General features: G+C 38.2%; 1 protein-coding gene across 5 annotated transcripts in view; it reads left to right on the top strand.

Annotated features, from left to right (window-relative positions):
* The window catches only part of OXR1 (oxidation resistance 1), a 445,487-nt gene that overhangs the window by 212,474 nt on the left and 218,254 nt on the right, over positions 1–14,759 (top strand). For all 5 annotated transcript variants that reach the window (XM_058698819.1, XM_058698817.1, XM_058698822.1 and 2 more), the window contains one exon: positions 9,254–9,450. In XM_058698819.1, the coding sequence (XP_058554802.1) occupies positions 9,254–9,450 (197 nt within the window). The remainder of the gene's footprint in view (positions 1–9,253; positions 9,451–14,759) is intronic.

The following is a 14,759-nucleotide window of genomic DNA, read 5'->3' on the forward strand; positions in this document are numbered from 1 at the left end:
TTTCAAAAAAATTGTTTTCGGGGCGCCTGGGTGGCGCAGTCGGTTAAGCGTCCGACTTCAGCCAGGTCACGATCTCGCGGTCCGTGAGTTCGAGCCCCGCGTCAGGCTCTGAGCTGATGGCTCGGAGCCTGGAGCCTGTTTCCGATTCTGTGTCTCCCTCTCTCTCTGCCCCTCCCCCGTTCATGCTCTCTGTCTCTCTCTGTCCCAAAAATAAATAAAAAAAAAAAAATTGTTTTCAATCAATAATACAGTCAGCAATGCATTCTTACATTTAAAAACCATAAAACATCATTTTCATTTGAAAACATTTAGGATGACATAGATTTTTTTTTTAATCTATCAAAGGATGATCTAATTTAAAGAGGTAAAGAAGCAATGGATTAACCAGAGTGATGTTTTCCATCAAGATCCTGAATTAACATGTAAATACAAGTCCTGCATTTTTTCTGTACATTCATTTCCTGATCCTTGTGTCTTCGTTTGAGGAAATTAGGATGGGAGATTATTGTGCTACATTGGCATTTTATCTATAAGCCACTGGGCTTTGGCCCAGATTATCATTACCTGCAGAAGCTATCTTGGTTAAGTTCAGGGTTGCCTTATGTTGTGTGTAAGCAAAACTATATTTTAATCAGCTGGTCCATGTAAACTGTTTTGTACAGATAGTCTGTAATAGGCCCTGTTGAAAATAGATTCCTTTAATCAGTAATGTTGGATAGAAGCCTATGTCTTAAGATAGTCTTATTTATTCTGGTTTCTTCTTCCTAAAATAAATAAACAGAATGCATTCAATGTGGCAATAGCACGTTACAAATCATTTCATCAAAGGTAATGAAATTAAATTTCATCTCTGTGTGTTATTGTAGAGGGCTGTTTAACATTTACAAGAATTTGACTTCCAAATCCTTCAAGCCCTCATCTTTGGATTTGCATAATGTGTTTGTACTTTCAGGATTTTCCAGTTGAAAGGCTTTCAAGTTCCAGGGCAAAAACTGAAATAAATTGGAAATTCGTGTAATTTCAAGGTGAATGCTTGTATAATATAGTGGTATAATTGGAAAGTACATGGAAGGGGAAACTCACAAAAGTGTTACTATGATTAACTTAGTGCTTTGAAATTTCGTAGTAGAAACATGATAGGCAAAACTCTTCATGAGTGCTCCAAAAACATTAAGTGGATATTTCAATAAAAGTAAAATGCTTCATCTTTAGGTTGCTTAAAAACAGTATATGCTGAACTTGAACCCAGTTCCTTGATTCCAGAGCCCTTCCTCCTTCCTCTCCTCCTCGCCACCACTGAAAGTTTTGTAGAAGGATGAAATATCCACTTAATGTTTTTGGAGCACTCATTAAGAAGGATGTCAATTTGTCAAAGTGCAGAGTGTCTTCTTACAAATTACAAGACTGGATTTAGTGAATAAAGAATTGAAATATTGTTCAGATTTGTCTTAGTATTGATAATGAAGATGAAATGATTTCCTTTCTCTAAGCTCAAAAACTTTCCCATAATGGGGTGAGGAGAAGGCTGTGTTATATGAATGTATTAAATTGGTCATTGTATCTGCTCCCAAACTTTCCCAAGTCTTACTCTTTTAGTTTATTTTCACAGGCTTGTGTATGTGAACTTTCTTGTCTTTTTGTATTATCGTGTTTTCCGTCCCCACCCCCACCCCCCGCCCCAGGATGAGACCATTCATTCATTCATTCATTCATTCAGTTATCTGTTTACTTATTGCCTCCTGTGTGCCAAGAACTGTGCTAAATCCTAGGAATAAACTGATGAACAGACTAGAGCTTCTGTGAATGTAGGAGTTAAGTTAATCTGGTGGTAAAGACTCCTAATAGAACATGCTTCTTTGTTACCTCTTTTCTCTCAGCTGGTGAAATGTAGGGATATAAATAAACCAGCTGGCAAACTTGGAGGATTTGGATGTGTTTTTCATTAAAGGTCAGTAAGAAATGTTCACCTTTTATGTTAGGGCTTATGAAACTCTGGAGAGGCAGATTGGTTTGGGATTTAATTTCTAGTATTTTTAGCATAAAATTAGGTATAATAGCAATGGATTCATGTATGCTTCTACACAACTCATAGTACACTGTCCTTACCCTTCACAGAGTTGAATTCAACTGCATTTAACAAGAGACTTTCTAGCAAACCATTCCTACATACCATTGCACCTGTGGCTTAAATCTTGTACTCTCTGTTCTCTGTATTTCCAAAAAGGAAAGCATAAATTTCTTAGGATGAATACAGATCTAGAAACATGTCTTTTTATAACAAGGTATCTAGTTTTGGTGTCCCATTAACTGTTTAATACCAATTTACACTCCCAAAGAATACTTCATTGAAACATTTTGCACTGGTTTAGAATTGCAAAAGAAGATTGTGTAATTCCTGATTCCACATTAATGAGATTTTCTGCTTCAGTCCTTGTGTGTGGGGGCCACTAAGAATAGTATGAGCACAGCAGTTATAAATCAGGCTGTAATTGGCATATTCTATATCTTAATGGATTGGGGGGGGTTGTTTGTTTTAATGCAAAGGTTTCTAATCTGCCATTTTTTTTTTCTGGTTGGACTTCGGAGTATGCTTGGTTTTTGCTGATTGTGTGGTTTGTTTTTAGCTGCTGATTTGTAGTCAGACTATACAGGAGGGGTAACAAAAGGCCTTAATTTTGAAATGTGAAATTTTTTTAGGCATTTGCTCTCAAAAACTCTCTTTGAGTGACTTGAGATTTTTGCCGCAGCCACAGTATCCAACTTGGAAAAAATCTGCATTCTCAGCAGCTTTACTACTTTAAAAAATATCCTTACACTAGCTCTTTTAGAAAGCAAGGAGACAGCTTTGCTAACAGTAATGAGTTGTACAAACCACAGATGGTCTTCTTGCTGGAAATTACTGGAAAGGATTACAAATGTTGGGTTTTGGGGGCATAGCCATTTACATTCATGCATGTATTTATGTACATTTTGTTAGTATACAACAAATTGACATGGCAAAGAGTGAATTTGTATAGCTACTACTAGTACTGTAGATTTCTGGAATTTTACAAAGTGCTTTCACTTAAGTTAACACATTTTCTGCCCACAATAACTCTCTTGGGTAAAGTCAGCAGATAGCATGATTTCCACCATGATGGGTAAGAAAATAAGAGGCCTAGAAAGTCCAGGTCCTTGCCAAAAGTCCCATGGCTGATAAATGTCACTGCTGAAATTTATCACTATCTCCTCATTCCAAAGTGTGGCCTTTTGGTCATAATGCCCTGGTTGGATTCCAGCATCCCTACTTTCTAGACCTATCTCTTTCTCTAAACCTCAGCTGCCCCCTCTACAAATAAAGAGTATGATACTACCTCATAGGTTTATTGTGATCAGTAAGTGAAATTATGTATTGCCTGTGTCCTGTCCATTATAAATGCTTAGTGACTGTTTATGTTTGCTTGTGTTTTTGTTTAAAGCAAATAATAATACTATATGTTAAGTACTTTTATAAATATTAATTTAACCCTCATGTCAATTTTATGACACAGGTGTTATTAATACCTCCAATTTACATATGAGAGGGCCAAGGCAAGGAGAGGTTAAGAAAATTTCCCAAGGATGCAAACTCGTAAATACCAGATTAGACATTCAGTTCCAGGGAATCTGCCCCCACCTCTCCCTGTCCATAGTCTTAGCCACTCAGCTGTTATTCTCCAGGCACAGAGTCAGATATATGCAAATGTGGCTTTTATATCCTAATGTTATACCACTTTAAATTCCTGTGACCTAGGAAATATTCTCATCATACTATACTAGATTTTCTCAACTGTTGCTACAGTACCCCAGGGCATCCTATGACTTTACTAGGTGTATAATAGAACATTATTTTTTCCCAGATAGCTACAGAACTCAGGAACATATCCAATTAGTTATAATAAAGGTACAATTTGAATTCCACTTGATGGAAGATGTAACTCCAGTTAAGAACCCAAACTAAATGAAACCATTTTTTTTCCTTATGCATTTAAATCATAGCGGGATGTAGTTTAGGCTTATGGTAGAGTTCTGTCATGTAGTGTTTAGACAAAATAACAAAACTGTTAAAAAATGCAGAGCATGGCAGATATAGAAAGATGACTAGCATTGCTTGGCTATGACCTGAATGGAATATGATAGAAGGGTAGTGACAGTAGATGAAAACCCTACAATGTGAGAGGAAAAGGAAAGGTATGACCAAAAGCATGTGGCAAGTGACAAATAATAGTAATTAAGGGGTAAAGGTAAAGAAGCTTAGAGAGGGTGTCTCCATGGGTAAAGCCATTCAAATAGAGAACTGACCCAGGTCCTTGGGAGCCGGTCAACATAAAGCCACTTATAATTACTGTTGATGCAAGCCCTGGGCTTTGGGGTGTCCATTACCTCATTTAAGCCAAAAGATGCATGCATGCTACTTAGTGATTTGGAAGATGCATGGAAGATTTCTTATGCTTCTAGTAAAGTAGAAATAAATTATGTAAGAATAAATTTAGTTGATTGCTATGAGGGTAGAGGGATCCCGTTTAAAGTGGTTGGTATTGGGGGCGCCTGGGTGGCTCAGTTGGGTAAGTGTCTGACTTTGGCTTAGGTCATCATTTCATAGTTCATGAGTTTGAGCCTGGTTCGTGGGTTCAAGCCCCACGTCAGGCTCTGTGCTGACAGCTCAGGGCTTGGAGCCTGCTTTGAATTCTGTGTCTCCCTCTTTCTCTGCCCCTACCCTACTCATGCTCGGTCTTTCTTGCTCTCGAAGATAAAATAAACATTAAAAAAGTTTAAATTGGTTGGTATTGGAAGTTTTCTGCCACTTATTTTTTTCTCTAGTTCCTGTGACTTGGCATTTCATCATTGCCCTACTGGGCTTTATCTGCTCCTGGGAGAACTAGTTGAAATTGGCCTGAATCCTATTTTTTACGGAATAGGAAGGTCAAAAACCCTCCTCACACTTCCTTTCAAGTTTTTGTCCTTACTTCCATAGTTCTGTGGTCTCTACCTCTGCTTACGAGTTTGTTATTTTATGTCAACCCACACAGATTTAAAACATACATGTGCTCAAGCGAATTATTCAATGGATTCATCTGTTTTCCAAAGGATTTAGAGAGAGAACACATTGTACAGCACACAAAGGACTCCTATGTAGCTTAATCTCTTCTTACCTTCTGCTTCTTCCCCCAAATCCACACTCCAGAATAGGTGAGACCCCCTACAAAAGGTGGTGCAGGCCCTGAAGTTTTGGTGTTTATCTAAAGTAGTACAGCAGCGAAGGATCTTAGGAAGCTGTTGTATAATTTCCACAGCATCCCTTGAAAGTTGGAAGAACAAAATTCCCTCATCCCTACGTCCTCTTACAAAGAGACTGGAACTTGCATTTATTGAGAACATCCCATGTAGGTGATACACTAGGCACTTTCACAGTGTGTTTACTTAGTCCTCTGGGCCTTTTTATCCCCATTTTGCAGATGAGAAAACTGAGTCTCAGAAAAGTGTCCAACATTGTTACCTCGCTGAAAAATGTATTTGAATACATGTGGTGAAAAACAGGAATAGTTCTTTTCTGCTAAAAAACAGGAACAAGAAGGGGCAAAGATTATGAAACACTAGATAGTCTGCCTATGGGAGCCATGCCAAGAAGGATGGCTCCTTTTCCTCATTTCCTTTTCTCCATCCGAGATGTCGGCACTCATTTTCCTTTGGAAGTACAAAGCACATTAAACAAAGATTCTTTGGGTGCCTATTAAGAGATTATTTTCGTTCTCTATTTGTAATGTTTAATATCAATGAGTATTTTATCTCATGTACACCTCCATATTCCATTATGCTATTTACATTTGTGTAACACATTTAATTTAGAACATTGTTAAAAATTGAGAAAGGCTTCCCTTCATGAAATTTGGAAACTGAAGGTAGCAGTTTGCAGGTTTCTTTGCCAATCACAGTAGTCATTTTTAGAATCTTGAAAGGGGTAATTCAATTACCCACACAGTTCTGCTTTCTAAAAACGTGTAAATGGAAGTCTTTTCTTAAGCGAGCCAACAAAGCTACTTGCAGTTTTCCAGACTCCAGCAATAACAATGAGATCATGACACCCTTCAAGTGTTGATTGGGAAGAGTCTCTGTTGAGGAAGGGCAGGGAAAGAACAGAGAAAATACCACAGGGCTATTTTGTGCTTGCCTTTGGCCTTTGGAACCCAGAACTGTGTCCTTTTGCTCATTCCAAAGAGGCTGTAAGAAGGGCTTGTGGTACACTAAGACATTTTTAAGTGATGTAAAACTTCATCAATAATAGTATCTAGCACTGTATCAATTATAAGCTGTCATTGCTGATATGCTACAATATGAGACTTTAGTAACTGAACAATTCTGAAACAGGTGAATGTAAACTATAAACGGTTTCTGGTGATGAAAATAGTCTATGAGAATTGGAGATAACACTTGTCACATTTACATTTTGAAAATAATCTTTTCTGAGAACTAGAGATAACTGGCTTTCCTTCTGTAAAATTTAGCACCTTTCCCTTAAATTCCTACTCCTCTCCCCCTAAAAACTTGCTTTAGAGTGAATTTGAAATTTATTTCTGAAATCAAGTTTATAGGATGATCTGTAGAAAATTGACATTAAAAATTTATTATAGTTTTTCATAGCATGGTTGATATACAGTGTTATTTAGTTTTAGGTGCATAACGTAGTGATTTAACAATTCTGTATCTTACCCAGTGCTCACCATGATAAGTGTAGTCACTGTCTGTCACCATACAACATTATTACATTATTGATGATATTCCCCATGTTGTGTCTCTATCAGTGTAATAACCCCAAATGGTTATCCTACCCACACTTTTAATACCAGGGGTGGTTTTGCTTCTGTTTGAACTTTATATGAATGGAATCATATAGTATGTATTCTTTGGTACCAGGCTTCTTTTTTTTATTAAATATATTTTTTTTTAATCAATGTTTATTTATTTTTGAGAAAGAGAGAGCGTGAGCAGGGGATGGCCAGGGAGAGTGGGAGACACAGAATCTGAAGCAGGCTTCAGGCTCTGAGCTGTCAGCACAGAGCCCGGTGCGGGGCTTAAACCCACAGACTGTGGGATCATGACCTGAGCCGAAGTGGAATGCTTAACCGACTGAGCCACCCAGATGCCCCTCGTACCAGGCTTCTTTTGCCAAGCACTATTTTTGTGAAAACTCTCCAACGTGTTGCAAGTAGTTGTAGTTCATTCATTTCCATTGCTGCATAAAGTTTCATTTTACAGGTATTATCACAGTTCATTTACCCTTTTCTGTTAGTAGACGTTTGGGTTTTGTTGGATATTGGGGCATTATTACAAGTAGTGCCTCCATGAACATTCTTGACTGTGCCCTTGGGTGAACACGTAGTATAGGACATATCCTAGGAGTAGAATTGATGAGTCAGAAGCTGTATACTTCAGCTAAGCAGATATTGCCAGACACTTGTCCAAATTGGTTGTACCATTTTACACTCTCACCATGTTGGAGAATTCCGGTTGTTCCTCACCATCACAATTAATATCATGTCTTTCACATTGTAACCATTGTGATGGGTGTGCTGTGAGTGCGATTTGGTCTTAATTTATGTTTCTCATGTCTAATGCTGTTGAGCACTTTTTAACATATTTCCTGGCAGTTTGGATAAAGCGTTCAATTTTCATGAATATTAAGTAGGTGGTATGTGGGAATGGCAGAAATCATACGGATGATGGTGAAACTACCAAAATTTAATAAACACTGCTTTCATTAATGAATCTTTTACTAATTGATACATTTATTCCTTTAACAAATCCTCTGCTCTGGTAAGTTCAATTTAATGGAAGCTTCTTGAGAGTTAATAATGAATAACTCCCTCTGTGGAATGATGTGAGATTACCAAGGTCCATGTCATGGGAAGCTTCCCAGAGGAGGCCATTTTTAAGCTGAGTCTAGAAACATGAGCAGGATCTGACAGTAGGACTGAATATAGAAAAATGTACTGAAAAAAAAAAAACAACTAAATAAAGCCTAGATGTATGAGGATGTAGGAAACCTTTAGGAAATTACAAATTTTCAGGTGTGATTATTTAACTGATAAAGAAAACTGCTGGGGCACCTGGGTGGCTCAGTCGGTTGAGCATCTGACTTGGGCTCAGTTCTTGATCTCGTGGTTCACGAGTTTGAGTCCCACACTGGCTCTGTGCTGACAGCTCAGAGTCTGGAGGCTGCTTCGGATTCTGTGTCTCCCTCTCTCTCTGCCCCTCCCCCACTTGTGTGCACTTGCTCTCTCTCTCTCTCTCTCTCTCAAAATAGGTAAACATTTAAAAAATTAAAAAGAAAAGAAAACTGCCAACTTGTTTTCTGTAGGGAATTTAGACTTGAAAAAAGACACTTAACAGTAGCCTCTGGAAGTACCAGGAGCCAAGAGTAAGCTAGGCTTAGGGTTCAGTTACAATTACAAATATAAAATTGTGTAGCTTGAAGTATTTGAATTTAACTCCTATCGTTTATCAGGAACTTTTATATCAAGAGAAGCATTCTATATGCATGAGTGGGGAAAATGTTTTATGGATAGCTTTTTGCTTTCCATGTTAGTTCTGATGTCAGCTCTCTAAAATGTAGAAGTGAACAATGCATGACAGTGTCTGCAGAAATAATGTGAACTCTGTAATTTTTACAGCTAAGATGCTATTACAGATTAAACAGAAAAACACTGACAGCGTCTAGTTACCCAAATAGTCATTTCATTATCTTTTTCTGGGTTGCAATTATTTATTTCTAACTAGTGTTTTACTATAGCTTTAAAAATACTCCTTTCAAAACTAAAAGCAATAGCCAAATGCATTATCTTTGTCCAACACCACATTTTAGTTTGCTATTAGGAAAAATAAAAGTCCTTTCACATCTGCATTCTAATACCTTTTAATGAAACCTTTAAAAATGATTAGGTAGATTTTTTTTTTCCCCAACTAGTTTCACAAATATTTGAAGAATTTAAAATACTATAGGGAAAGTCTCTAATTTCTGAATAAATCTTCTTCTGTTTCTGGGCTGATATTAACTCAGTTGTTGAAAAAAGAATTATGCATTGAGGAGGGCACCTGTTGGGATGAGCACTGGGTGTTGTATGGAAGCCATTTTGACCATAAATTTCATATTAGAAAAAAAAGAATTATGATGGAGACAAAGTTGAAACAAGTGTCTGCTGGGTCAGTAATCACAGCCTGTGGTATTCTTTACCTGTAGGTTGAAGAAAAAGTCCCAGTCGGTGGATATTACCGCTCCAGGGTTCAACCCTTTGGCTGGTGCAGGAAAGCCAATGCCGCAAGCGAGTAAGCCCCCCGCACCCAAGACACCCATCATTGAAGAAGAGCAGAACAATGCGGCCAATACCCAGAAGCATCCTTCTCGGAGGAGTGAACTGAAGAGGTTCTACACCATTGGTGAGCACCAGACATTCTATGCATGTGAATAGGTGACGTGTGTCTGAACAGCACTGTGAACACGTGGGTCTGTGCTTGTTTATATGAGCGTATATCGTTCTGATGGTTTGTGTGGTCATTTCCGTTGAATGTGGAAATTGAAAAACACTGAAAACCTTCAACAGATTTAAACACGAGAGGAGGCTTAAGGACCTTCCAGAGGAGTTAATTTTATGTATATATAGTTTTCCAATTTTTAAGCTTATGTGCTACCATTTTCATTTTTGCCATTTTTCAGCTGGAGCCATTTTTTGTTTGATTTTGTTCGTTTCATTTTCCCTCCAGGCTCTCAAGTCCCTGACCCTGTTCTGTCAGGTTGTTAAGGCAGTGGTTGATGTCACCCTGTGACTAACAAAGCCATTAGGAAAACAGAGTCTGAGGGAAGGCAAATTGGCCTTGCACAGTACTTCACTTTGGAGGGACTGAATCCCATATAGAACCCATCATCTAAGAAAGTCGTCAGCTATGGATAGAGTCTTGCAGGCATTATGGGCCTGTTTTCCTGTATAAAATAGTATCCTGTAATTTTGAACTTTATCACTTAATTGGGATTTTAAGTAAATAAGTTGAATTATCAACTTTTATATACCAATATTTGTCCATTATGTCTTTGGCCTTGCTTTCTAATAACAATTTTCAGTGTTTTAGGTCTATTTGAGACAAAAGTTGCTCAGTATATCATATATGGTAGAGGATGATGCATAGGGGAGATAAATCTACCCAGGAAGAGGAGGTGGATGCTTGGCCTTGCTTTATTATTTCATTCTAGAGACATTTGGTCATATCCAAAAGCCTTAGAAGTAGAAACTATGGCTTAATGGGTTTACCAAAGCTACATCAAAGGGGTCACATTTTATTTGGTATCCACCACCCTAACTACCCCAATATGGGATGTTTGAAATGTTTTTCTCAGATACTTCAGGGTTCTTCTCTAGAGATCACAACCAGAAGACCGGATTCTAGTTCTGACTCCCACATCAATTTTCTGGGTGATTTTGTCAAGTCACTTTCCTATGTCTTTGGGTTAGGTTGTATCCTTCAAGCTTGAAGACATGCTTCCGTGTTGGTCTAGTACTATTTCAGGATATGGCAACTAAAACCATGCTTTCCCCTTCTACCACTCTATGTCCTCTTCCTGTATCTACTCTCAAGTGCCCTATTCTCAGATGAAGAGGTTCGAGTCTTATTTTTCAAGAGAGAGCAGGCATGGTGTCTTTGAGGATATCAGTAGTCAAGTAACAAGAATTGATATAAGACAGTGGCAACAAGTGCAGGTTTGCATTTTTAAAACTTACAGTAGCATGTTTCTAAAAATCAGTCAACTAGAAAAGCCCGTAAAGTTTACTGCGTCTCTATTTTCCAATGTCCTCTCCTCCCGTCCTTCAGCATGTCCACCACCTTCTATTGCTTCTCTGACTTATTAACTGGATAAGAAGAAACGGTATTTTGCCTTCAGAAAATAAAGTTTATTGTATAAACCAAATATGCCTTAAAGATGAGAAAATGAGGGAGAAACAATGACCAGTTTGGCCACATGAATAAAGAGACGAACCTAGAAAATAGAAGTCTAAATGGTGAGTTTGGATTGCAGAAAGATGAACTGTGAATGATCTTTAAATAGCCCTACCACTAGTGAATATTTAATTATTGGATTTTCAACAATTTGTGTCATAATCCATGCCAATGGCATGTCTATTATGTTAAAACAGATAGCTGAATTATAAACTTAATGTGTTCATATAACCCTTCTACTAATGTGGACCCACAGCTATTATTTTCAAGGCCGAAATATTAGCAACTATGTGATCATCTGTATTGAAAGATTATTTCACAAAACAAGTATATTTCAGTATTCCTTAATACATGTGTTAGTAATAACAACAACTAAAACTACCACTAATTGGTAATGCCATATACCAGGTACAAGTGAAGATTGTTAGGTAGGTGTTATACTCTTTATTTTTATAGATGAGGGATAGAGCCTGAGAGAAGTTAAGGAGCCATGAGTAAGAGATAGCAGACTCTGCAAATGAAATTAATCTTGTGACACTTCAGAATCGGCCTCTGTGTTATTCAGAAGGATACCTGCAGAGGTGAGCCAAAGGAGTTTCTATGGGTAATACAGTGGGGTAATATTTTTACTTCAATTCTCAGATAATCTCATTTAAGGAAACCATGCCAACTAACGCGTCCTCCAGCCAATGTGCCCTTTCATTGAAAGCTATCTTTCGATGTCTCAATTTATGGTTCACCGAACTGAAAAAAAAAACCCAAAACAAAACCTAGGAGCCCTCATGTGGCCAAGTTGAGTACTACATTTAAATTTTGCAGTGAAAGCAGTACTGTATTTAAGTGAAATACTATATTTAATCGCAAGTGATGATTCTGGGGATTAAAGGATTTTAAAATTAAAAAAATAGAAAATTTTGAAGTTATTTAAATGTCTTTTAGTGGGTGGGTGGTACAGTGGGTTTCTCTAGAAATTAGTTTTGACCTCACAGCTGTTATCCTTCATGAACTGATGTATAGGATCTATTTTCTGTTGTGAGAACTCTAAGAAAGATATTCTAGTCTTCTTGTATAGACAATAGTTTCAGGTCCTCAATTATTCCTAACAATAGAAACATATTAAACCTAATATAGCAGCAAAAAAAATGACACAGCATAAACTCATTTTTTATAAGAGAATTAACCCTTCTTATAAGAAGTATAATAACAATTCTTTGTTTTGTAATAAGTAGGGGAAAAGCTATTCTCTATTGATGTAAAATATATGAATCTTCACATAAATGAAAAGGAAAGTAATCACAATATCAGGACCATGTAAGGAAAGAGCTTTTTCTGCCCTGCTTCTGTCACTAACTGTATAATCTTGCAGTTATTTGCCATCTCTGGACCTTAATTTTTTCAAATCTGTAGAATGAAAGATTTAGATCAGATCAGTGTCTAAGTATCTTTTGTCTCGTACTCTCTTTTTATTATCATAACTGGCTATATGAAGTACTATGTGAGTTTTTCTTGCTGTGAAACGAATTGCCACAAACACAGCTCTTTAAAATAATGCCCATTTAGCAGCCCACAGTTATGTAGGTCAGAAATCTACATAGCATGGCTTGGTTCTCTTCCCAGTACATTACAAGGCTAAAATCAAGGTGCTAGGTGGACTGAGTTCTCATCTGGAGGCTCAACTAGGGAAAGAAATGCTCCCACATTCATTCTCCTTATCACAGAATGTCGTTCCTTGCAGTTGTAGGACTGAAGTCCCCATTTCTTTCCTGGCTGTCAGGTGAGGGCCACACTCAGCTTTGGAGGCCACTCTCTTTCTTTGCCATGTGGTCTCCTCCATCCTCAAGCCAGTAACTGTGCTTCAGATCCTTTTCATCTGAATCTTTGACTACGTCTCCTGGGGCTAGCCAAGAAAGCTCTCTGATTTTAAAGGGCTCAGGTAATTAGATCAGGCCCACCCAGATGACCTCCCTGTCTGAAAATCAGCAGAACCTAATTATGAGAGTCATGTCCATCATATTCACAGTCCCAGGGATTATGCATGCATATAGATCAGAGGGTTGAAAAAAACAAAAAAGATCAGAAGGATTAAGAATTTGTGGACCCTCTTAGTATTCTGCCTAACATATTTTATACCACTTACCCGGTATATAGCACTATATACTCAACTACCAGCACAGCTTAAGCAAAACTTCCTTAGAACATTTCTGTCATGGGGCGCCTGGGTGGCTCAGTCAGTTAAGCGTCCGACTTCGGCTCAGGTCATGATCTCACGGTCTGTGAGTTCGAGCCCCGCGTTGGGCTCTGTGCTAACAGCTGAGAGGCTGGAGCCTGCTTCGGATTCTGTGTCTCCGTCTCTCTCTGCCCCTCATCTGCTCATGCTCTGTCTCTCTCTGTCTCAAAAATAAATAAAAACATTATAAAAAAAAAATTCTGTCACTATCTGTTCTGATTTTTATCCTATCCTAATGCTCTGTCAACTCACTGAAGCAATTCAATAATTAATCAATTGTGATCTACAGTTTGAAAAATCAATTGTGATCTACAGTTTGGCATTCTTTGACATTGGCACTCTATGACATTCTTGTCATCGTCCCAGGTAGACAGAAGACAAAACCAAATAGTAGACTCAGATATTTGTAATGTGCTTTTTATTTGATACCTTTAATTCAGAGAACCATATGTAAGGACTTGTGAAAGAATTGTAGATTAGGCATAAAGGTAGTAAAGAAGACACTACATGCAGGATCCAAAAATGTCCCATTGTTCCCAAGGTGAATCTGTATAATTCTATGTAGTATTTGTTCCTTGCTTTAGAATCTAGAGCTAGAATCTGTACCTCTTTTTCCACCTTCTGTGATTGTTAGTAAAAGGTGCTGATGTCTTCCCATTCTGACAACTCCCTTGACATTTATAAAATAAAACAACTCTTGACTGGCTGTCCTCACAATCAGTCATTCATGAAACACCAAATGCTGATGAGCCCCTGATCAGTCCCTCCTCTGTGAAAACCTTACAGGCAGTGCTGATGAGAATAGAAAGAAAAGTAAAACAGAGAGCCCTGCTTTCAAGACAGTCATCAAATGGGTGGGAGAGGAGAGTGCCTGGTAAAAATGGGTATACCAGTGAGTAGAATTCAAGACAGATGCCCTAATGACATTGTGTGTGTGGTGGGGGGATGAGTGGGGAGCAGCAGAGGCTAGGGGAGGCTCACTCAAAGTGCTGTGGAATCCAAAAGATGGAGAAATTGCACCAGATTGTAAGGACTCTCATGGACTCTTCATTAGCTCCATAGATACAGTCGCCTTTTATCACCTCTTGCCCTCCTTGTGTTTAAGCTCCCTTAGCATCTGGCACGCACTTGTCCCCTTTATCAGTTCCTATGGGGAGGGAATGATGCCATTAATTTCAGTAGTCTGAGTACTGAGTACAGTGTGAGGTGCAGAGTAAGTGCTAAATAAACTTTGGGGGCGGTAAAGAGGAGGGAAAACGTGGTCCTAGTGGAGGTTGTGAGGAGTAACTTTGCCCTTGCTAGTGGAGGAGGAGGGAAGGAAATTGGCTAAGAGTTCAGTTTAAGGAAGAGCTTCGGAGGCTTCAGGAACATCTGCTTGGAAGAATGGTGAATCAGATAATACAGCCTTTCCACTTTATCTATCTATCTATCTATCTATCTATCTATCTATCTACCTATCTACCTTAGAGTTATCAGAGCCCTCTTTTATTACTTATGCTAATGCTCTGTGCAACTTCACAGAGAAGGCAGA

This window comes from Neofelis nebulosa, chromosome 14 (genome assembly GCF_028018385.1).
Source record: "Neofelis nebulosa isolate mNeoNeb1 chromosome 14, mNeoNeb1.pri, whole genome shotgun sequence".
Classification (NCBI taxonomy): Eukaryota; Metazoa; Chordata; class Mammalia; order Carnivora; family Felidae; genus Neofelis; species Neofelis nebulosa.